At 39.3% G+C, this 24,445-nt stretch overlaps 2 protein-coding genes across 2 annotated transcripts in view; one reads left to right on the top strand and one right to left on the bottom strand.

Annotated features, from left to right (window-relative positions):
- The window catches only part of LOC146476840 (AP-3 complex subunit beta-2-like), a 42,944-nt gene extending 23,709 nt beyond the window's left edge, over nt 1-19,235 (top strand). The window contains exons 20-31 of the mRNA XM_085113945.1: nt 4-82; nt 1,699-1,817; nt 2,440-2,545; nt 4,198-4,305; nt 5,782-5,894; nt 6,448-6,562; nt 11,174-11,295; nt 12,419-12,604; nt 13,214-13,256; nt 15,261-15,345; nt 15,719-15,816; nt 17,256-19,235. Of these exons, the coding sequence (XP_084970071.1) occupies nt 4-82; nt 1,699-1,817; nt 2,440-2,545; nt 4,198-4,305; nt 5,782-5,894; nt 6,448-6,562; nt 11,174-11,295; nt 12,419-12,604; nt 13,214-13,256; nt 15,261-15,345; nt 15,719-15,816; nt 17,256-17,557 (1,476 nt within the window). The 3' untranslated portion in view covers nt 17,558-19,235. The remainder of the gene's footprint in view (nt 1-3; nt 83-1,698; nt 1,818-2,439; nt 2,546-4,197; nt 4,306-5,781; nt 5,895-6,447; nt 6,563-11,173; nt 11,296-12,418; nt 12,605-13,213; nt 13,257-15,260; nt 15,346-15,718; nt 15,817-17,255) is intronic.
- Nucleotides 19,236-20,191: 956 nt separating this feature from the next.
- On the bottom strand, nt 20,192-22,874 carry LOC146476839 (protein FAM81A-like). Its single transcript, XM_085113951.1, has one exon. It carries the CDS (start codon nt 22,752-22,754, stop codon nt 21,681-21,683), a length of 1,074 nt encoding a protein of 357 aa, XP_084970077.1. The 5' UTR covers nt 22,755-22,874; the 3' UTR covers nt 20,192-21,680.
- Nucleotides 22,875-24,445: the final 1,571 nt, after the last annotated feature.

The following is a 24,445-nucleotide window of genomic DNA, read 5'->3' as shown; positions in this document are numbered from 1 at the left end:
TAGGGTGGTCATCTCAGTAAATATGTGAAGAAAATTTTCCTGGCATCCAAGCCTCCCCCTGTTATAGAGTCAGTCTTCAAAGGTATGATAAAATTGATCTGCATTTTATTGCTGTCAGTTTGCAAGTTGTTGTGTTTTGGCTCTTAACACAGTATTGTTGGGGTATGGCTCCTGATGGGAGCACTCAGATTTCCTTTTACTCTGCATCATTCACTGAATAATACATCATTCTCATTATTGTATGCAGGATGTTTGTCCCATGAACCTAGTTTAATGGCCTTAGCTCCCACGAGTCTCCTGTAGCTCAGTGGTAGAGCATCCAAACTACATGTAGTAATCAGAAGGTCTTAGGTTCAACTCCCAAAAGGAGCATTTGGATTTCTTTTTTCTGAGTATGCTTGCATTATTCACTAAATAATACATCATTCTCATTGTTGGGGTACTTTACATCTGATAAGAAGAAATGACTTGTTGCTTGGGACAAAACACGCGTACATTGTAGGCCTTGATATAAGCAGTCTCACAGCAGAATCCCCTCCAAATATTATTATAAGCCTTTACACTCTGTCCTTCTCTTCCTCACAAAAATCTTCAACAGAAATATGTGGAAAACAAACTTTCTACAGACAAGAGCTTTCCAATTGTTTTTTGTTCTTGTCGTTGTTTTTCTTTGACTTTGTTTTGTTTTCATTGTTATAACTGATTGCTTTCTTAATTAAAATAATTGAGCATGTAATTTAAACATTGTTAATGTGTAATGTTTATTTTAATATGTTATACAGTGTTGTATCATTGGTTAGTGAAGTGTGCTCAATTCAGTCTGGCTCTGAATGAATATTCACAGTTATTATTTTACATGTACTGTTAAACACAAAGGCTAACTTGTTCATTTAACTTGGTATAGTTCAATATATTAATATTTACTACATATAACTGCATGTTGATTCTTTGGTGTGTGTTGCTAGTGTGTTCCAGTGAACTTATCTTGTGAGCTGTAAATTTTGGCTTCTTGACAGTTGAGCTACTCTTAACTCATTGTACAGTTCCTGAAAAAAACCATGTACCCACCCCACAGAAGGTCATTGGATATTCCTAGGGGGAAGGGTGTCTTAGAAGCCAAAGTTTTAGAAGAAACGCATGAAGCAAAACTGAAGTTTCTTGTGGGGATGGGGGCTGCAAAACAAAAACCCATCGGTGGGGGGAGTAAGGATGGTTTCTGGAACCTCACATTACTTCAGCTGATTTTGACAGCCTAACTTAATTGTCTCAGGCCTGCATTTTACCAGCGTTAAGATAAAGGACAATTAACATGTTACCTTTCCTCTACTTGTAACTGAAGTTTCATCAGTTCTTGAAACACAAAATCGGTTTCCATAATGTCACAGAACATTGGCTATACTTTTGTTTACCATTCAAACTAAGTACTAACCTGTGTGTACAGTCCAAAATAATGTATTCAAAATGGTGCCAAAATGGTACATGACAGCCCAACCAAAGAAGTGTACCCTTTGGTACCCATGAAACCGCAGAACACCCAACAAATTAGGATGTGTTCTCTTAATGTTAAATGTAATCATCCTCAATAAAATTTTCTTAAAAAAAGTTTCAGCACCTTTTCAGGTTACTAAAGTAGGATAGAACGTGCCTTTTTTTCTTTTTACAAAAATATAGCAATAGAAATGTTCATCTTATTTTCAGACCGACAAGGCTTTCAAGTGGGTTCGTTGTCTCACATGATCAACCTCAAGGCCTCAGGTTATCAGGAACTGCCAACATATCCAGAGGTTGCTCCTGATCCATCAGTCAGAAATGTAGAAGTAAGTCTTAGATTTTACTGAAACTGCTCCATATACGTGTATAGTGGAATATGCAAACTATTTTTGAGTTAAATGGAGCACTTTTCTCGTCTGGCTGAATACATGTGTACCTTCAAAAGTGAAAAAAATGTTGCTTGTTTCTTTATTCTGTCTATATATTGTGTTATGCTATTTACAGTTTTGTGAAAGAACTGCTAACAGGAACATTATTTGCTTTTGATTTTATTGCATCATGCTGGTATACTGAAGGTGTTTCTGGCTTCAACCTCACCAACTGTCACATGATATTTTTGAGCTCAGAATTTGTAATTATTGTTCTTATATTAGTTAATTAAAAGTAATTTGTTACTATTTTTTTTTAAGTTATTGCAGCCTTTATTTTATGACTCACTCATCAGTCATGTTTAGATACTTACTATAGGTGATATAGGTGCAACAATCTTCCTTTTATAGTGAAAACAAATCAGTTTGTTACTCAGACATTTTACTGTACAAAACGTTTGTGAAATAAACCGTGATACTGTGTATCTTGGTGAGCTTTAAGACATAATGCAAGAGACGAGTAAGCTAAAACTCTTACATGTATTTGTTTATGCCAACGTTTGCATAACCCTTTTGCAAGGTTAAATCGTTGTGGGAACCTGGCTCAAAGAAGAAGACTGCAAAAACAAAGAAAAAAACATTTTACTCAGAATCAGAATCTGGGTCAGCATCTGATTCCGGATCAGGTAAGTTTGGGTGCAGATTCCTTTACAGCAAGAGAGTTTTGTTCAAATTCTTTCTCTGCCTATGATCAAACTTTTTTTCCAGAAAATATCCATACTCCCCCCATGGAAAGTTTTTTTGTTTCCTCCAGGAAATTCCAGTTAAGCTTCATACTTTGCTTCTAAAATTTTGGCTTTTAAGATGCCCCTCCCCCAAGGAATTTCCAATGACCTTCCATGGGATGGGTATGGATTTTTTCTGGAACTGCACATTCCTCGACTACAAATAGTCCCTTATCTTTCTTAGAGATAGTAAAACGAGCGTAATTGCCTCCTGCAAGGAGATGAGACAGGTGGGGAAAAGAGACTCCAAACAAAGCCAGAGCATTTGAATTGTGAGTTACCCTCGCAATGCAAAATTCTGATTGACTCTTTCGTGGAGCTCTTCCCCTGCCGATAACCTGCCAACAATACATAGCTGTTGTCAATACTTGCAAGATAGCATGAATACAGTGTAAAGTTTCTTTAGTTTGCTCCTTTATTATGGCTGATCAGCAGAGTGGGCACAAGTGCTTGTTAATGTAGGAAGAAAGAAAATGTTGTTTTTTTTTTCTGCTGAGACTTGACTTTTGTAGCAGTCATCGCAATATTGTTAGCATGTAGCTGACAAGGCGGTACGCCAAGTTGGTGAAAATCAGGGAATATTTTGCAAGATTGAGCAGGATAATTGTTTTGTTATTCAACTTCATAACAAAGCAAAGTGTTATTGGAGAAAAGCTGGAGGCAATCTTTACTTTGCCATTTTTCTTCCAACGTACAAAATTACATAAATTATATCGCAGGATATCTATTGGCTATGGACAACAAAATTAATATTCAGTGCACCATATCTGGGCAGTGTTACAGTGTGTTAAGGATTTTCATTTTTGTTCCATGGATAGTCAAGCGATCACATGATTGAACACATGCATGCATAGTACATGACCTTGCACTGACTTTTAGACCTTTGGCAATCAGTGCTATAGTATCAACAACAACACTTTATTAAAACAGACAGTTCCAAGTATTGTCTGAGCTCTGCTGGCTGTCACTTTGGATTACTGATTACAGTATTCCAGTCTGCCTGATTTAAGACTTAACAGATTTGGAAGAAGGGTTAATAATTCAACCAACCACTTTATCTGAAATGATGAGACAGATTTGTGACTGTTTGCTTGTGTTATCTTAAAAAGGAAAATCACTGGTCAGGAGTAGTGTTTGCAATTGGAGCTTAATAGGGCTACTGACACTTGCCATGTTTGTCAGGTTTGCAGAAAATATCTATACCCTTCACAGAAGGTCATTGCAAACTTGGAGGGGTAGTGCTCAAGGTTTCAAAAGCCCATTTTGTTTTAAAGGGACATATGAAGCTACAGCTTCAACTGGAAATTCTAGATGAAGTGGGAAATACCAGGGGCCACATCAAAACACTTTCTGAAGGAGGGCTTTATGGATATTTTCTGCAACAACACATTGTAAGCATATTAACACCAAACAGCTTAACCATACATGAATTATTGAAAGTACGCATTTCCTCCATTTTAGTGCCATTTTTATATAGACCGCTAAAAGAGAGTTTAGTCACTTCAAGATGCTAATTTAATATGTACAACTACTGTCAATCACTCAATGTCTAGAATCGGGAAGCGGTAGTGAGGATGAAAGTGAAAGCGGCTCACAAAGTGGATCTGAATCTTCAGAGGAAGAGGAAAGCAAAAGTGAATCAGAGGCATCAACTAAAACTGGTACCAGCCATTTTAGTGTGTAAATTAGATGTATGTTGATTGAGTTCCAATATTGTAATGAAAAATTCCATAACTTTTGGTCTTAGCATTACAAGGCTGTGCCAATGGTGAACGATGTTTGTAAGTTTAGCATACATCTAGTACCACAAACTGAACTGCATTTTGCACATGTCCTAATAAATTCCCTTGCTAACTGACAAAGTGATAAATATTTCATCAGGGCTGAGTTGCTCGAAGCATGGTTAGCGCTAACCATCGGTTAAGAGGTATTAAAACCTATAGGTTGTCATGGCATTTAAGCTGGGTTAGCGCTAACCATGCTTCGAGCAACTGGGCCCAGGATGATAAGGAGCAAACAGTTAACAGTACAGTAGATAGCCTTACACTAATGACCCACCATTTCACTTTTTCTGTGCTGTTACAAATCTCAACAAAATCAATTGTTATTAATATATTCTTTTAACTGGGGCCCTCTGAGAATGAAATCCATCATGACTCACACAGTCTGATTGATAGGGTGTAGTAGTGCATCGTACAGTGCATAGTGGGTGCATTTTCCCTAAGTAAATCTTCTAATTCTGGATGAGATGCCTAGACACCCATCTGCCTGTAAGCTTGTCCCTCAATCCTCTTCAACAAACTTAAACCCATTAAACTTTCATCAGACATTGTATCTGGCGTTATTTGTTTTCTAACATAGGCTATTCTCCTCTTGTACCGAGCAAGTAAAATTATCGTTCGCCGGCAAACGATTAATCGAACAAAAAATGTTAAAGGGTTGAGGCAACTTCACATGAGCTCACTACTCTCCCAGAAGAACCAACATTTATAACTGTAGGAACCACTTACAGCTTTATGAGATGGAGGACAGTGTAAGTCCAATGTTCCAGTCTTGTCATCCTTGCTTTAGGTCATCACTTGTCATGCCAATTTAGACCCAACCCCACCCCCCACCCCCTTCCCCCCTTTCTGTTGCAAAGGTCTCTGGGAAAATGACCCCCCTCATCAGCCTTAAACTGACAGCCTGATCTAAAAGTCCCTTGTGCTGAAACTCTGCACTCACCTACTTCAGATTCATTTATAAGGTGCATGCTTATGTTTGACCCTTTGACAACTGTTTGGTATTTTTTGAGTGAGGTTTGTTGTAGACTTGCCCACCAGCAAAGAAAAAAAAAATCCATCACAAAGTTCTCTGTGTCTCCTAGACCAGAAAAGAGAATTAAAGGACCTTGAAAAAGTCCAGTGGTGACCAACATTTAATTTCTCCAAGTTACAATGTCAGTGCTTGTTAAGCCTTTAAGACATGAGAATAAAGGAAAGAATCAACAAAGATCAAAAGTCTTGATTTTTTTAAACAAATTCTTCCAACTAGTAACATAAGAAATTTATATATGCACAACAGTAAAGAGAATGTGTATGTGTATGCTGATTTTGGAGCTTTTAAGGATTAAAGGAATTGCTTTTGATTTTGTTCAGGGGGTGATAGTGAAGAGGAGAGTGATGCAAGTGAAAGTGAGGAAAAGTCATCTGATGAATCAGATACAGTAAGCAGTGAGGAAAGCTCAGACTCAGAATCAGATGAAGAAAAGGTTTGTTCACTTTTCTACATGAAGGGGAAAATATTAAGAGCAAAATCAGATGCAACAGACTTTTTGGTAGTAAAAGAACATTGTTTGAACTTTGACTATACCCAATACAGTCAACTCTCCCCTTGCGGACACCTCGCTATTAAGGACACCCCAATAATATGGATAGTAGCTAAATCCCCAGCAAAAATAAATTACAGTTTTACTGAAATAAATTCCGGCTATTACTGACTCTCGCTATTAAGGACACTAACTTGCAGACTCGAGGGTGTCTGCGATAAAGGCAGTTGACTGTATAAAATAATTTTTAAGTCTCTTTAGCTTCATGATCAGAACTGTTTCAACAAACAAACAAAGTGACAGACAAAGAAAGTGTCAGGGAGTGTTTTGGCCAATTTGTTGACTGGAGTCAACAATTTTTGAATGACACAGAAACCTTTACTGAATTGTTTGACCTTCAATGTCTTTAAAAGTTCAGATTACTTCGCAGTCAGAATCTATCATTAGTGAATAAGCTATCAACCACATCAGCTTTGTTTTCTATTTTGTTTTTCAGCCTCCACTGAAAAAATCTACCAAGTCACCTGCAAAGACTACAAAACCGGAAAAATCACCCAGCAAAACTACTACAGCAACAAATAAAGGCAACACCTTGCTGATATTTGATGACTGTAAGCTCCATCAACAATTTTGTTTTAAATTTTAGGGCTTTTGATGGTTGATGGGAAATTTCTTCCCTGACTTAATATTAACTTTTATGCATTTTAATATTAACAGTTGTGTTCTGGGGTTGTTTTTTGGTTAGAAAAATGTTATCAATGTTGTAAATATTTGAAACCAGAAGTACTTCCTGATGGAAGTTAGTCGTGATGTCAGTTTAGACACAATTTAAATGAAAAAGACCATAAAGTGAGTATATTTGGGAACATGGAAACTGGTTTATCAGTTAAAACAATTCTTTGAAAGCCAGAATTCCGGGATGAACAGCTGAAATAGTGATATTTTGAAAGACCTTGAAACCATTTGATGGCTAATAATAACTGCTTTTTTACGGTTGGTGGTAAAAATTGCCCGTTTTGACAGTTGCCAGTTAAATTTTAGATTGTTTGACAGCTGACAGTTAACCCTATTGAGACCCTCTCATTGGTAATGTTAGCCATGCTACAGCACTAGAGACCTCATCACAGCACTCCAAGCTGCAACCAAAATGGTTGGGCACCACATGCATAAGAATTAGCAAAATATAATGGTGACTAAAGGTCTTTTTCAGGTAGATCGTGACAAAGTTAAACAGTTTGACAACATATTCAGGATTATCTTCCTTATTTCTTAAGTTAACAACTTGTCGCTAAACATAGTAGTTATAAATACACACAACACAATCTTTGGCAGTAAATGGGACTAAAGACATTGGGTGCTCCCTAGCATAATGGAGGGTGGCAGCAACACACCCTGCAAATGGAGGCAATAAGGGTGGCAGCGACACACCCTAGTGATAATGAGTAACGCAACAAGGGTGGCAGCGACACACCCTAGCAATAACAAGTAAGGCAACAAGGGTGGCAGCAACACACCCTAGCAATGATAAGTAACGTAACAAGGGTGGCAGCGGCACACCCTGCAAAGTATGGATGAGCCAGCGAGTGAGGTGCGTCCCCACCCGGGTGTAAGTGAAAGTTAAGGTGGGGCGAGAGCCCCACCCAGCCTGCAACATGCAAGGGAAGTGGCAGGTGTGCACCCAAGCCAGTAGTCCAGCTTTATTGAAATAAGGGGCAAAGGGAGTGGTGGGACAAAATACAGCACTAAGGCGAAGTAAACTTGATAAAAGTTATTGTGCAACGTGTACTCGCAAGGCAAACAATGAGGCACGTAATCCGGACCTAATGGATATAAGCATACCTTGGTATCGATTACATTACTAACAATGTCCAGTTGTAATGAAGTACTGTTCAAAGACACAAAGGTCAGTTTATGTTCTGCTATGCAGAACAAGGCAGCTATATAATAAGTAATGTCACGCAAGGTCCCTGTTTGTGCGAGATGAGTGTAATAGATCTTTTAGTGGCGATGAAGTCGCTGATATGCACTAAGGACAAGGTTGTGTTAAGCTCCCATTAGTTAACTATATTTTACAGGTAAAATAACCATTAACAACTTGTCGCTAAACATAGTAGTTATAAATACACACAACACAATCTTTGGCAGTAAATGGGACTAAAGACATTGGGTGCTCCCTAGCATAATGGAGGGTGGCAGCAACACACCCTGCAAATGGAGGCAATAAGGGTGGCAGCGACACACCCTAGTGATAATGAGTAACGCAACAAGGGTGGCAGCGACACACCCTAGCAATAACAAGTAAGGCAACAAGGGTGGCAGCAACACACCCTAGCAATGATAAGTAACGTAACAAGGGTGGCAGCGGCACACCCTGCAAAGTATGGATGAGCCAGCGAGTGAGGTGCGTCCCCACCCGGGTGTAAGTGAAAGTTAAGGTGGGGCGAGAGCCCCACCCAGCCTGCAACATGCAAGGGAAGTGGCAGGTGTGCACCCAAATAATATCCCAAATACTGCCAATTACAATATGCGAAAGCAGAGTCCAATAAATATGTTTTATATAAAACCTGTCCCTAAGAGGACGAGGAGGCCAGCCAGCTGGGAACCTTCTGGAGCACGGAAGGTGGAGTTCGTATGTAGAGAGTAAAGCAATTGCTTGACCATCGTCCTAGTGTCTGGATAAGCCAAGGCGGCAGGCCAGCTTCTGCTGCAGTAGTTGCGGCACCGATCCTGAAGCTGTGGGATGAGTAGAGCTCTGTTGGTATTCCGAGACGTTGGAAAATAGTACGAAGGATGGAGGTGACTTTAGCCCTGGTGAGGTAGTTTCCAGACTGGAATACGTAAAGCGGGGAAGTGCTGTTGAAGGAACGCGTGGAGAGGTACTTTTGAGAGCCCGTACAGCGCAGACAGAACGATGAGATGGTGCGATGAGGAGTGTGCAGCCCTGACGGTAAGGGTCGGTCTTGGATGACTTTAGATGCAGGGTTAGACATCCTCCAGAGTTGAAAGAGACATCAGAGTTGGAGAGATGCACCAGTGGGTTGAATTGGGTCGCAGATGGAGCTGTAAATTCACTAGAACGGAGAAAACCGTAGAAGGCTAGAGTAAATGCCGACCATAGCATCAGCTTGTCGGAAGGGAGAAGGTCAGAAGCCCTAGCTAGCTCCTCTTTAATCTGCCGAAGGAGGGACATGGTAATGGGAAGACGCTGACGGGAGGAGAGGCCCACTGTGCGCTTGATTCCCCGCAAGAGGAGATGAAGAAGTGGTGCTTCCTGGAAGGGGTCTGGCAAGCTGTTCTCAGTGTGAGCGAAACGGATACCTGCCAGGTAGAGCTTGATGGTTTTAAAGCTGACTTGGTCGGCAAGATAGGCAGCAAAGAACCGCAGAGTGTTCTCCGTGGCTGGAAAGCATTGCCATCCCTTGGAGGTACAGAAGGCAGAGTATCTACGAATTCCTGCTTGGTATGAACGGCGGGTGGAATTGGCGATCGCCTGGGACTGTAGGAAGGCTAGGCGATGTGCCAGAGGGTCAGTGCTGACTTGGGAACAGGAGTTGGTTCCACATCTGCTGTTGGGGCGAGGCGGCGGAACAGCGTGATGTTTGGTAATCTTGGTGCGGATCTTTTCCGGCAGCGGCGGCAATGTGCTCTCGTGTGGAGGTTGGTGGACTGGGACGCCCAGGGAACCTGGAAGAGCCGTTGGGAGGAGACTGGGCACTAGCTGAGGTTGCGATAAGCCGCCATCTTGGAATTCTCCCGACGTGGCATTTGAGGTGTTTGGGAGGGCGTTCGGCGCGTTGAGGCCGGTGGCGGGGCCGCTGTTGAGGACGCTGGCAGGAGAAAGTAGAGGAATATCCTGTGGCAAGCCAGCAATTTGGTCAGAGCGCTGAGGGGCAACCACTTCAGCGATGATCTCACGGAGTTGGAGAAGTTGATCCGGCGAAAATGTGGAGACCGAAGGCATCTGTTGGCGATCTGGAGGCTGTGGTCGCCCAACATCCAAAGGATTTTCGTTCAAGGCGGTTGGAGTTTCCCGTTGAGGTGCGTGCGTGCCTGCCTGTTCGTGTTCGAAAACCCGCTGGGCCAAGCGGGTCTTCGTGCCGGTTGTCACGAGATTACGAGCCGACGCGAGAAGAATCAAAGAATTCCTAGGTAAAGCATTTAGCTCCTGCAGAGACATGGTTTTCGGGTTAAGGCTAACCGGGCGGTTACGGCGTTTGGCTGGTCGAGGAGGCATAATCGTAAAGACAAAATACAGCACTAAGGCGAAGTAAACTTGATAAAAGTTATTTTGCAACGTGTACTCGCAAGGCAAACAATGAGGCACGTAATCCGGACCTAATGGATATAAGCATACCTTGGTATCGATTACATTACTAACAATGTCCAGTTGTAATGAAGTACTGTTCAAAGACACAAAGGTCAGTTTATGTTCTGCTATGCAGAACAAGGCAGCTATATAATAAGTAATGTCACGCAAGGTCCCTGTTTGTGCGAGATGAGTGTAATAGATCTTTTAGTGGCGATGAAGTCGCTGATATGCACTAAGGACAAGGTTGTGTTAAGCTCCCATTAGTTAACTATATTTTACAGGTAAAATAACCATTCACCTCTCTCTTCAGTTGCATAAAGACTTAACCCTTAACATGTAAGTCCCAATAATTGTGGCTAAATATCATCTAGGCTAAGTTTAATTCGAGACAGGGACTGGTCAGCGGTCCACCTGCAAAGTTGTATGTGGGGCGCCCTCAGGAAATTCCAGGGACATCTGCTTTGTCTGCCATTGCTAGCTTGCTTCCATTTCGCTAGCTACTCCTTTTTAGTTTTTGCACCCCACCCTCCCTCCCTGTGGGGTAAGTATGAAAGGTTTTCCATTGAGCCTCTCAGTGTGACTGGTGCATGGTGGGGGGGCTCGGACTGAGTTGCCATGGTTACCTCCAAGTATCTGGCGGGATGCTTCATACTGCAACCCCCACACGCATGCAAGCTGAGATTCAGCCCTTGCTGCAATAGTTGAATGGGACAAATCCTTACAGTAATCATGAAACATACTTTAATTAATATAGAAACCAAGCTAAGCAGAATGAATCACAGCAAGTATGTAGGCTTTTTACTAGACATCCTTATTTACATTCTATCAACAAACTCAGAAGTAGTTTACTTAAAGACATAGAGAAGTGTTTAGGCATTTGTTGAATTTGTGTATTTGCTTTAATTTGTTTCAGTAAATGAACCAGCGACTCCCAGCATTGGTTCTGGTTCTAATAATATCCTGTCACCAAGTTTGGCCTCTGAAATAGAATCCTTATCTCTTGCAAGTGATCTACCTGCTACTGTTATTACACCAGTAAGTTAAACCACACTTCACCTGTAAAGCAGTCAAATAATGTTGCTAATTAATTTTATTTTCCCATGGCAAATGACTATTAGTAGCACAAAGTGGGGCTAAGAATGCAAACGTTGCAGATGATGATGATGATGATGATGATGGTGGTGGTGGTGGTGGTGGTGATGATGATGATACTTTATTAATCACTCTAAAAAGGCTGTTCAATAAATATTGACATTGTTCAATAAAAATAATATTACCAAATTGATATAAAAGTTCTCTAAGTGTAGCAATTAAACAACTCAGCTGGATTGACTAAAAAACTTAACAACATACATAACACATCAATTGAACAAGAGGCAGACCAGTTTGCTATTTATGGTTGTAGATATTATCGCTGAGGAGTTGACTTCAGTCTGCTGTCAGTAAAACAACTCCAGCCAGCTGCTGGTACCACTCAGCCTCAAGCTTTCCACCTATCAAGATAAATTATGCATCTCTTGACTTGTCTAGAATATATACCTCTTACTAATCAATTTGAGGTCCATACTGTAAGTTACGGACCAAGTTTTTTCCATTGATTTACTGCCCAAGTGGGACATAAATCAACAGCAAAAAACGAGGATCCGTAACTTACAATACAGACCGAGAAAACGAGGTTAGTAAGGTATTCATTATATCTCTGAGGTTAATCAGGTGCACGGAAAAGGACACTTCCAAATTTAGTGGGCTGTACAGTGAAATAGGGCCCGCAAAATTAACCAATCACACCCTGTGTACTAACTGAGAGATATAATAAAATAACTTACACAATACTATATAATAATATTATAGTGTATAGCCTTCAAGGAACTACGAGTGAAAGATTTGGACAGCGGAAAGTTTAGACACCTCTTTCCCACCCCCCATCCTTACCCTGATTACCACAGGTTTTCCTCAATCAGATGCAGTGTCAATTATTTTCTGTCCAAATCTAAGCAATACTATTCAAAAGTAACACAAAATTTCAACAAGGAATTAAACAAAAAATTATATTCAAAACCTCTCTATTGATCAGGAAGTCAAACCAAATGTCTCTTAGCACAGTACTCCATGTAGCAGTACCAGTATTTATGTTTGTTGCTGTTTTTTTATTTGGCAGCATAGTCCAAGCTTTTCTTCAGCAAAATCACACGAGCTGCTCCATCGCATGCAAAGCAAAGGGCTTAGTGGCAGCTACAAGTTTACCAGAGGTCCTTGTATTTATTCCACTACCATGGTGGCTGTAGAAGTCACGCTAGTCAACAACTCAGAAGCTCCCATTTCTAACATATGTGTTGGTGAAAAGGTATGATGTAGCAATGTTTAGTACCTGGGTGCTATACACTGCAGTCTTGCATTACATTATTTAAGGAAGAGCAAGTACTTAAAAGTGTACTTAGATGCTGCTCTTGGTTGAAATTCATTTGATGTGATTTTCATGATGAATTTTTTGAAGAATTTTTTTGTAGGTGTATGTACAAGTGATCAAATTTTATTTTAGCTGGATTTACATATGCTTGTAGTTGCTCACAGCAAGAACAATGTTTTGTTGTTGTTGTTGTTGTTGAATTTTTTTTTTCAAGACTTGTAAGCAATGATGAGTTTTGCAGCAGGTACTTTTCTTTTCAAGACACAAGTTAGTGTTGAATTTGCCAGGTCTCAAGAGGAATCTAGCTTATTTAATATGAGCCTTCATCTTTTATATTACATTGACACTCATCATCATCATCAAATCTCCGCACACCAGTAGGTGCATAAGGCCGACACATTCTCTGACCAACACTCTCTGTTGCGTGCTTTGCTCCATAAAAAGCTTAATGTTACAGAAACCGGAAGTATTGACAATGACGCAACACATTGTAACTACACCTCATTAAATGTAAATTCATGACAACCTTTAATAATCTGTTTGCAGAAATTAACAGCAGGGATGAGTATGCATGAATTTCAAGAAGTTGGTGAGTGTAGTGTAAGACTGTAGCTGATGTTTTGCTTGTTACAATATCCAGACATACATGTAACTAATCTATGAGTAATCATTGATGGGCAATCAGCTGATTAGTGATTGGTTATTGCCAATGATGTATCATAAGTTATCATTGACTAATCAATAGGTCACAAAATTTATAGCCATCGATTAGTCATCGATTGCATTGATTACTCACTGTTATCATTGCATGGCTTCAATTGGTTTATTATTTTACGTAGTATTATAATAGAATCCAACAAACAAGTATTATTGAACCTTATATACACAATTGTAGGGCTTGGTGCATAACCAACGGATAGTGTGTTCAGATCACGTTTCATTGTGTTAGCTCAGATTCACTGGAGTTTTTGCATGTGGCCTTGAATTCCTTCAGGAAATATAGCTGTAATATTTGATCCACTGCTTTGTACTTCGTTTTGTGAAGGTTTTTATTGCAAATGAAGTGTAAAGCAGTGGATAAAATATTGGAAAAACATTTTCTTGAAGGAATTCAAGGCCACATGCACAACATCAATGAATCTGAGCTAAAACAACAAAAAGCAATCGGAAATGCACCATAAGTCTGTTATGCACTGAGCCCATCAATTTTAGCATAACACTGCTGAAGCATGTACACCGCATAATCACACCACTAGCTCACAAAGATCTGTCTGCACCAAAAACACGAGGGCAAGGAAAGTGTCTTTGTTACTGCCTACTAGTGACATAGCCTTCTTTTTTGTTGACAAACGGTCTTCCTAGGAAATCTCCCACCATTTTAGAAACTTCTTGAAACACCATATAGTTATTGTTTACCTGTTTTGTTTGACAGCTAAAACATTTACAATGTACTTGGATAATCACAACATGCCATTTTCACTCAGCGGAACGATATTATTATTATTGTCTTATTTTTATTTATTTTTTTTTTTTTTTGTAATGGTTCTGCTGAATAATAGGAAATGATTTCCCAATGAGTAATCAATAGGTAATCAATGAGTCATCATTAACATCAATGACTAATCAGGGGGATTGATGGCTCATTGATGGCATTGATGAGTAATCAATAGGCCACAAAATTTTTTTGTCTTTGATGAATTTTTGATCACTCATTGATCATGAGCAATAATCAGTGACTAATCAGATGATTACTCATTGATAACCCATCAATTGCTCATTGATGTCATTGATCATTGATTAGTTATGTCTGGCAATATTCACTGAGGAACAATAACTTGACCATCTTACAACCAAAACCAACATTAGTGTGGTGAAACAACCTGCAGGCAACTTGATTACTATAATTATTGAACTGCGAGAATTTAATTTTAACCCACAAGCACATTCATTCAGGGATTCATATAATAAAGTTTTTCATGGGCAGTGTGTCTGTACCTGGCTTAACAGGATCACCTTTTGTCCATGAACAGCTTTGCCTGTGGAAATCACGTTTCCTACTTTGCCAATCACATAATTTTTATAGAAAATGGTAATCATGTTTAAATTTGAAATGGCTGCCGTACTACTCTTGTGTGGTCTGGTAGTATGCAAGAGTTAAAATGCATCAATCCACATGCTGATAACAAGTAAACAGGAAGCATGCTTACTTGAGCAGTTGTCTGCCTTCTTTTGAGATCACTAGCAATTGAGTAGATGTAAAAGAACAAAATTTTATTGGTTGGTTCTTTTTGAGCGGTTTTGTTGCCCATTAAAAACTTCTATCATTTTTGGCAGTAGTCCATTCCCCAAGGAAGTGAAATATAACTTAACTTTATTGGGAGAAATTAAAACTACATACTCTTCCATATGAACAAAAACACTAACTGATGGGAAACTTGTCTGCATTTCTGTTTTTCAAATGAGAAGAAATATAATTATCTGTCTTAGTGAGACCAAACATTACAGTCTTGACAAAATATGGGAGATGCTCTTGGAGTAAAATGAATGTATATGAATATGACCAATGCAGTGATTGTTTCTATTTACTCTGTAGCATCATTGGCACCTGGAGCAACAATCGCAGTCACTGTGGGAATTGATTTTAATGACACCACTCAGCCTGCTAGCTTCAATTTGTGGTAAGAAGAGCTTATCCATGCCCTAAAAGCAACCTAAAAAATATGAAAAAGTCTTGTAGGCTGGACTTGTGAGACTAAGCTTCTCAGTTAGACCTATCTGAGCTGTTGAGGGTCCCACAAAGTCAGGCTGTGTAAAACATTACTGACAAAATTAATATTAATAATTGTCAGAGAAAAGATGTATCACTGTTAAACAGATCCTAATACAAGAAGAAAAGATATAGGGGGGAGGGGTGTTGGGTGTTGTGTGATTCATTCCATTGTGTTCTCTTATCTGCCTCTGGACTGGTCAATGAAGTGTGACATCAAGGAATTATCCAATTATTATGCAATCAGCTGATCATGAGTGACATCTTTGCCCTTACTATTTTAGTACACAAAACAGCAAGTTTCCAGTGAGCATCAAAGCTCCAGTTGGCGAGTTGTTACAAGGTTGTCCCATGACTGAAGCTGATTTCCTGGCCAAGCAAGGTTTGCCTAGTATATTTTTTAGTTAATAATAAATTCACAAACCTTCTGGTCTGATACATAAACAAGGAAAGCTAGCTTGAAAGTAAAAATACTTTAAAGTCATGTTTGACTTGGGCTTTTAACCTGCCGCTAAAACAATGTACACTTAATGTGTGGTCCCAAGGGAAACAGTTAGTTTTGTTTCCCAAGAGTCCTGATACATCAGGACTCGAGGGAAAACAAAATTAACTAGTTTCCAGAGGGACCATACATTAAGGGCTTTACTGTATATTTAGACTTTCCCTTCAACAATCACAGCAAAACAAATAAACAAACAACTGAGAGGGCAACAACTGCGGAATTGTATCCCAGTCGGGTCGCTTTGTTGAGTGAAAGTCTAGGTATATAACAATGATACTTATACCAGTAATGTAGCACGGTGGCAAAAAATTTCTCTAATATCCCAGCATGCCCCTTTAATCACAATGTGTGCAAGATGTGGGCAACATCTTGGGTGTTGGGGGGGGGGAACTCTCCATAATGGACTATACAAGGAGGCTATGCACAAAAGGGGTACCTTTTTCAGGTTGGAGGGTAAGGGTAAGGGAAACTTAAAAGGGCCTTTCAAAATATCTCAAACAGACCAACCTACTGTGGGTATATGTAAAAGGGGTACCTCTATGGAAGGCATCTGGAAAGGATACCTTTTCTGTCAAAAATAAATAAATAAAAGTTGGTCCTGAGGGCAGAGCCTCCCTGTATAAAACGTTCTAGAGCATTCCCCCCCCCCCCCCTGGGGGGGACATCATTATATTACCTGTAAAAATTCTAATTTTAGAATTCCAAAAAAGTACCATTAGTTTCTCTATTTTAACAGACCAAATACAAATAAGTTGTCAACCAGTGATCAAAACTATTTGCCTTTTGCTATTTTGATATTCCTATGTGTTTCAGTTATGTAGCCAAAGAGACTTTAAAGGTTTTTCATAAGATAACACTTGTTACAACTTTTATGCCATTGAAATTAAGGACAAACTACTTGCTTCTGTTTCCTACTGTGCATATGTTCTGCACATCTTAAGATGGTCCATGAGAATCAGATTAAAAATTAGTTTTGTACGGTTTATGATCTATGCAAAGGTCTTAGCAAGGGGTATTAGAATTTCAAAAGGAAAACTGGGGGTAACCACACATTTTTCAGTTATAATCAAGCTTAAATTTTGTGCTTTATAACTATCCAGAAATTTGTGGCTACCCTAAATATTCTTTTTGGATTCCAAAAACCCTTGCTAAGACCTGATTTTCCCACATAGTCATAAACTGCACTAAAAAACCTCTGCATTAGGAGGCATCATCCTTAAATAGCTGTGTAGTCTGTGGACAAAAAATAACATTTTAATGATCTTTATATATAGCCATTTTCTAAATTTATTCATGGTTATAACTGCATCCTATTGCAGGTAAACTGCGAGGTTTGAATGAGAGTTCAGGAAAGCTGGACATTTCTTCTAACCTATCTTCTGAAGAACAAGTGTGTGCCAAAGTAAAGGAAGCAGCAGCTGTCACTTATATAGGTGCCACACCTCTCCCTGAGGGGGTGTCCACATACAGATTTGCTGGGCGTACCATCTCTGGAGGAACACATGTCCTTGTGACTGTTAAAGTGCCTACAAATGGAAAGGACAGCTCTATTACAGTGAACTGTGAAAAGATGGCAATTAGCTCCATGCTTGTTAAAGAAATCAAGCAAGCTTTGCAATGATTTCTATCAGGCAGTGCTCACCTAGTTGAATGAAAGAAAAGTAATAAATAATTAACAATTATTCACCAAAGTGGAGGTGAATAGTGATGGATATTTACCGAGCCGCGAAGCGGCAAGATAATATCCATCACATTCACCAACACTGAGGTGAATAATTGTTTTAGTATATACCACACAAGCTGAATAACTAGCAGACCAAAAAAAATTCCTTTATTTTTGACAGTATACCAACAAATGTTGGGAGATTTTACAATCTCGCGTGCCGTGCGGTAAGCCCAGCGTAAGCAATTTCTTTTTGTAGAAAGTTCCGTCTCGCTTTCTTGCGAACAAATAAAACTTTTAAGGGCAGTTATTTGGTTGCTAAGGTGTCATTTCTTCAATTGTTGTGTGAAATTTGTCCTGCTGTTCAGTTGAAACCATGCTGCAAAACATTAAATGTTTCATTGTTTACATTGTAATTATATTGCTCGGCAGTTTTCGTAAACAAATGAATGCATTATTTTCATTTTTTGCCTTAGAATTTGAGGTTGGAAAGATTAAAATAACTTACCATTTAATGCCGTCAAACTAAACTTTGTTGCCATTTTTGTCTTTTTTGTAACAGCTGTCTCGTTTATCGAAATAATTTCCTCTTAAGTGACCGTGGCAAAACGGGAAGCCATCTTGTTTCTCTTCAGCTGCGCGGGGGTGAATAGTATTTGGCTAATCAACTCTAAGCTAGCCAATCAGCGCATGCGAAAGACACTATTCACTTCTGTGGTATATACTAATAACAATAATTATTGTTCCCATGTAGATTTTTATTTTCGTGAAATCAATTTCTACCTCTCTCAATCCAGTCCAGCTCACTTTCTTGTGCACCATTATCAGGGTAGGTTTTCTGATTTTTTGTAATTGAGGGACTGAGGCATTTCCCCAAATATTTGTATAATACTAAATAAATTTAAACATACAAATTGTGGGCATATGCCATAAAAAATGTTTCATGAATTTTTTTCTGGCTTGAGAGAGCAGAGAAAGGAGGTGGTTGAATCTAGGTTTTTGAAAAAAAAAATTAAAAATGTTCTCCATGTTGGTAGTAGAAGGTAGCTGAACCTCATAGTGTTTGTTGTAAAAGGTGATTTTAGCCATGTTACGGTTTTATCTCAGTGTGTTAGCTACCAAAACTTTAGTACGGGTAGGATCCCAGCAGTTATTTCTAACACATTTTAAAACCTAAGCTGCACTGTCATCACATAATAAATTGTTTGAAATCCATTTATTAACATTTCCTATGGGACTGTTGGTAATGTGTTGATTTTTGTGCTAGTGGTAATTGTAAAGCAATTTTGTCTCAGGAAGGAAATACTAACCCTTAAGTACCGTATTGATTTGATTTACTACCTGGGGCATTAATTTATTTTTTGGTAGTTCAAAGGAGGGTGGTTGTTTTTAGAGATATGGCACTTATTTCGTTTTTTGACACCAACATAGGGTGGTAAATGAACACCTAAATAGAAAATAAGACAGTCATACTGTAACTGAGAGTTGTAACAATGCAAATTCACAAAGTCAGAATAGCATGTGCTGGTCTTTTCTACCTCGATATCATCAACAATCATCATGTTACTGGATCCCGAGCAGACAGTAGAATATATATCTAATTCAATTCAGTTATAATAAAGAAACCCAATTGACACTGGTTGTCCTTGTGTTACCATGCTATGGGGGAAGAAACTGCCAGTAAATCAAATCATTATGGTACCCATCTCAGCATTTAAAATGTCCTCATTATTTCCATACCTTTTCTTAAATTCACTTTGAGAGAATGTGACCTTTAATAAAGCCTCCCTCACAGGCACTCTCTTGGCTCGCCACGCAATCTTTCCTCCCCAAAGATTGAAAGATTGCATGATGAGCCGAAAGAGCATCTACAAGGGAGGCTACTTTAGGGCAATATATCTTTAATTTAATTAGGAATTCAGGTTAATTTTGATTTTTGGCTTGTTCCCTTGAAGCTATGACAAAAAGATTTATAATTATTAAAGTTAACAATTTTAAAAATAATACTCCTGAGTGGAACCCTGGTTGGTCTAGAATTGGCACATGCACAAGAGGGAAACTGAATAAAATATAACTGAAATTTAAGGAATCAATAAACACAGTAATGAATGGCAAAGAATAAACAACTCAGTTTTCAGATTTCTGTGTTTTATAAGCTTTATCACTGACAGAGTTGTCGGTAAGGATTAAAGGCCTTCCACATGAAGTGGCTGTACATAACAGTATAACTTATGTTGAGGAGCCAGAGGTTAGGAAAAAAAAGTAACCTGAAATTGGAATCAACTGCTGGTCAAGACAGGTGCAAACTCTTTGAGAACGTCAAAATCCAGCCCTGGGTTAGCCCACATGCCTGCCCATTGTTGAAAAGGAAACTATTGCTACATAGGCTAGCCTCAAGTCAAAGGACAATGTTCATCAAACTCACCATGTATGGACATGCAGCCCATGAGACAAGTTAAAATGCAAGCAATTTCTGGCAAGTGTCCATGAGTTGCTACAAAATTCAAAGCAAAGCTTAATACGAATTTCCACAGAGGTTGGAGGTTCCATAGGATACATCAGTATTTGTTGGGTAATACGTCAAAACAAACATGGCTTCTTTCTGTCAACCTTTATTAGAACAAAGGTTTACAAAATAATACATTACAATAACAGGAACGGTACATGAACATTTTCAGTAGAACCTGTTGTATGAATAAGTGTATGACCATCGCAGTTATATACACAACTTAAGAAGTTGCGAAGAGAAAGCCTGAAAAAAATTCAGGCTTGAAGGAGATTTGAACCATGACCTCTGTGATACCAATACAATGCTCTACTAATATTTGAGCATTAAGCCAACTGGGTGCTGGTTATTTTGTACAACTGTAATAATATTTTTTACTCATCGAGGTGAAGCAATGGAAATGGAATATATAAATACATGAATTCCACCACAGAGCAGAAGACCATAACAGTAAGAATTTAAGTAAAAATTAAGACAAAGCAGCCAGCAGCTTGAGTTCAAGATTATAGCTCCTGCAGTTCAGTGCCATTGCTGCCTCGGAATTTAAAAACCACTGAATTGAGTCTGCGTGATAAGCCATCTTTAGGGCTTGTTCATATGACTGGTTACAGCTAAACTGTTTGCAGTGACTGTTCCTCTCTCAAAGTTTGTGTAGTGGTAACACGCAGCAGAAAACATACACCCAGCCTTCAAACTGTATATAAACACAGAAACTAGTTGGAAAAGAAAGAGTGTGGTGAGATAGATCACGGTAACTTTGTTTGGCCATTGAGGAGTGGCCACCAAACCCCAACAAAACCACCAGTTACGTTAAGGTTAAGTGGTGACCAAAGCCATAGGAAGTGTCTTACAAAGGCTCAAAACTGCCATAAGCATCCTTACACATTTTGTGCTTTTACTCCTTCCCACACCACTTCTTATCACTCCATTTGCTCCAGCCTATCAACCAACAAAGCTACAAGGTGATGAAATACTGACTGGCTAAGTTAGATCAGGCAGGATTGGACATTGACTCAAGCCAACATTTTTAGACCAGTGAGTCAATGTGCAGTCCAGCTGCATGAATCTGATGGGTAAAACTATCTAATACAACAAGGTTTCATTACTAAGGAAGTTTCCATGTTACATGTAGGTGGACAGAAGGAAAAGTATCATTCAACCTTTGGACCCTAATCTCATACCCAAGTGAGGTCTGGGAGCGACATCATGCATCATGTCAATTCCACCAGTGCCCCCTCCCCCCACCCCTGGGTATTTTCAACATTGCCTGTCCCAGGGTTTGGGCATTAGTCTACCCCGGGCATTCGACAGCGTTGGGATTTTCACCTGACAACTACTGTTGCTCCCTTTGAATTACAATTTCACCAGCAAAGACAATAAATTCCTGATCTAAATAAGATGTTAGATCCACAAAACAAATGCTATCTTTTTACCAGCACTGTGGGGCATTTGGCCAGCTCGTTTGTCCCAGCCGTGGCACTTTCCAAAAATGTTAATGTCAGATGATCAGCCCGGTGGGAAGGGGGAGAGGCACTGTTGGAATTGCCTGATTCATTACAGCCATAAGACTACTTGTCAGACAAGTACTACCATTCTCAGAACATTATTTATCGCTTTCCGCAAGTCATCTTCCAACAATTTCAATTTTGCATGGAACACTTTCTGGAGACTGGAAATACTTTCATGAACGGTGTTAAATCCTTGTCTGTATTCATCCCTAATTTGCGCCATTGATTGATGCAAAATCTTGTCCTGTTCTGATTTGACCTCTTTCAGTCTAACCTCCCATATGTTATAATATTTGCTTTTTTCTTCTTCCAGAATTCTATCGACTTTGGCCAGATAATGATCCACTCTTCTTTCCAATTTGTCCTGCCGTTCCACCATTAGCCCTTCAAACCTCTCTAGCCGGGTTTGAAAATCCTGGCTCAATTTAAAATACTCCGATTCTGCCCATAAACGGTTTGACGAAATATTGCCTCGAATGTCTTCAACCACAGTTTTTGTCTTAGAATCGAGCTGTACAACGCGTTGATCCGCATCTCCTTTTAATTTCTGAAGGCTGTTTGACTGATCCATCACAAATTTCTCCATTTTCAACGTCAAATTAGAAATACTCTTCTCTTGGGAGCTTATTTGGTCGCGTACCTCTCTCGTTGCAAGCTCCTGTTTTTGTCTAAAATCGCTTATTACCTCATTGTTACTTCTCATATCTGATACAAGCCTCTGAATAGCCGAGTCGCACCTGGCTACACGGCCTCTCAAATCCGTAACTCCGGCAACATGATGAAGTTCTAGGTTTTTCACAGCTGTACTTTGTCCTTCGACTTGATTTTGTCTTGACCGTATTTCGTTCTCCAAGGCCTCGATTTCTTTGCTTAACCTTTTCACGACTGTAGTTATTGTCCGTATATGTTCTTGTAGCAAGGTTCTCGCTTTCTTCTCGCCTTGCCAGCTTATCTGAGCAATGCTCAGGCTTTCAATAATATCTTCTTTTACTGTAAGCGCCCTTTCAACGAGCGATCTTGTTGTTTTCTCTTGAAGCGCCAACCGATCTTCTAAGTTCTCCATTCGACCAAATCTTTCGTCCGCATTGTTATTCACGATAGCAGGAAGGCTTGTTCCTTCTCTGGAGTATGGTCTTTCCATATCTTAAAGTCTTCTTTCTTAAAAGATTTTTAAATTTTGATTGTGTAAAAAAGATCAGGCAACATTCCTACACGCATACGCATCATCGCTATGGAAATTCTATTTACTTCGTCAAAACTAGTGCCAGTGTTTTCACGGGATTCAAAATGGCGACTTCACTGAACCTCGCTACCAACTGAACAGAAAATCAAGTGATTGTTTCAGTCTTGAAAGAGAGTGGGCGGCTGCACTCTGGCTAATAAACATACTGTAAAAGTTAAGTGTCTAGGCTTTGGTTAGTGCTAACTACAAATCCTTATAAAATTAAAGAAAAATCAATGAAGTTGCTTTTCCATACTATTCTCTCGGAGGCTGTATGGTATGCAAAATAATAGCCTGAGCATCAGGCCACTTTTCGCAGGAAAGGAAAACTGCCCGATAAAAAATTGGAAGAATACCGTCAGTGAACCAGGATAAAAAAAAAAAAAAAAAGCTAGAGCTTTGTTGTGACGTCAAAAGGAAACAAATATTTGTCGAAATACGTCGCCTATAAATCCGGTATCGGATAGTAATATAATCAATTACAAATCGCAGTGAAGTGACTTACATGCTGTAATATTTTGGGGTCAGGATTTCCTTGTGGAATAAAGGTTAGGATTGAAAATACTGTTAGTGAAATTCGTTCGGATTATACTCTAATTTAGAGGATCACACTCGGAATGTGTGTAGTGAGTCTAGAACTGAGTTTGCTGGAAAGTTTTTGACTCAGCTCAGGCAACGCGATGCCCGCTCAAGAAATATGTTGAAATGTCTGGGTTATTGTATAAAACAAATAGATTCCATTTTCCCATGGGTCTTTACTCTGATAACGCATAGAGGACGCCAAAACGTCACAACGTTTTGACGTTATCTGTGCGTTATCAGACGCGACCTTAGGCTGCGTCACTGGGTAATAACGTCATAAGTCACGTGACTACATCCCCAAAAAGCGTTTTACTTCAATAAGATCATGATTTTATCAAATTTAAAAATTAAGGGGCCTAACCATAATTATAAAGATTAGGGAGTCTAGGTACTAATGACTTTGGATGGTCATATCTTCGGCATTTGGACGCACAAGGCAAAATCAAATTCGATCTAGCAATAGAAGCCCGTGTAAAGAACGTTATATACAATCCTTGGCATTCTGACGTCATCGGTCACGTAACTGCGGTACACTGAACAATTGACTGCGTTGCAAAGTTACGTTAAACTACATGAATCGATAGTTTATCGTCAGATTCGTGTAGATGTATTAACGCCAAATTTCAGTAGAGCATTATTATTTTTTTCGGTCAAAAGATGTAAGATGAGAAAAGTAAAAATAAACTTGAGCTGACAGTAGTTGGTTGTTCTAAATGTCTGAAAAAGTTTCCTCGTCATGGTTTGGAACGTAATCTTTCCCATGCCGTTGACAGTTTTGCTGTTATTCTTCCTTCCTTGTGAAAAAAAAATTACACTTTTCCGTCAGGCGTTTCAGGGTTTTCATTTGAGTCAAGTCCAAGCAACAACCGTGGACGATAATCCTGCTGGTATACGTTGGATCAATTGTAGATCTGATCGGCTTTAAAAAATACAAATGATAAGAGAAGCAGAGACCGATACAACGTAGAATTACGGTTTAAAGGTTACTATATTTCGGCTGGCCAAACCAGCCTTCTTCAGGTATAATG

The sequence above is a fragment of the Pavona decussata genome, unplaced genomic scaffold (genome assembly GCF_977016875.1).
Source record: "Pavona decussata unplaced genomic scaffold, jaPavDecu1.1 SCAFFOLD_72, whole genome shotgun sequence".
Classification (NCBI taxonomy): Eukaryota; Metazoa; Cnidaria; class Anthozoa; order Scleractinia; family Agariciidae; genus Pavona; species Pavona decussata.
This window is presented reverse-complemented; position numbering and strand designations above follow the sequence as displayed.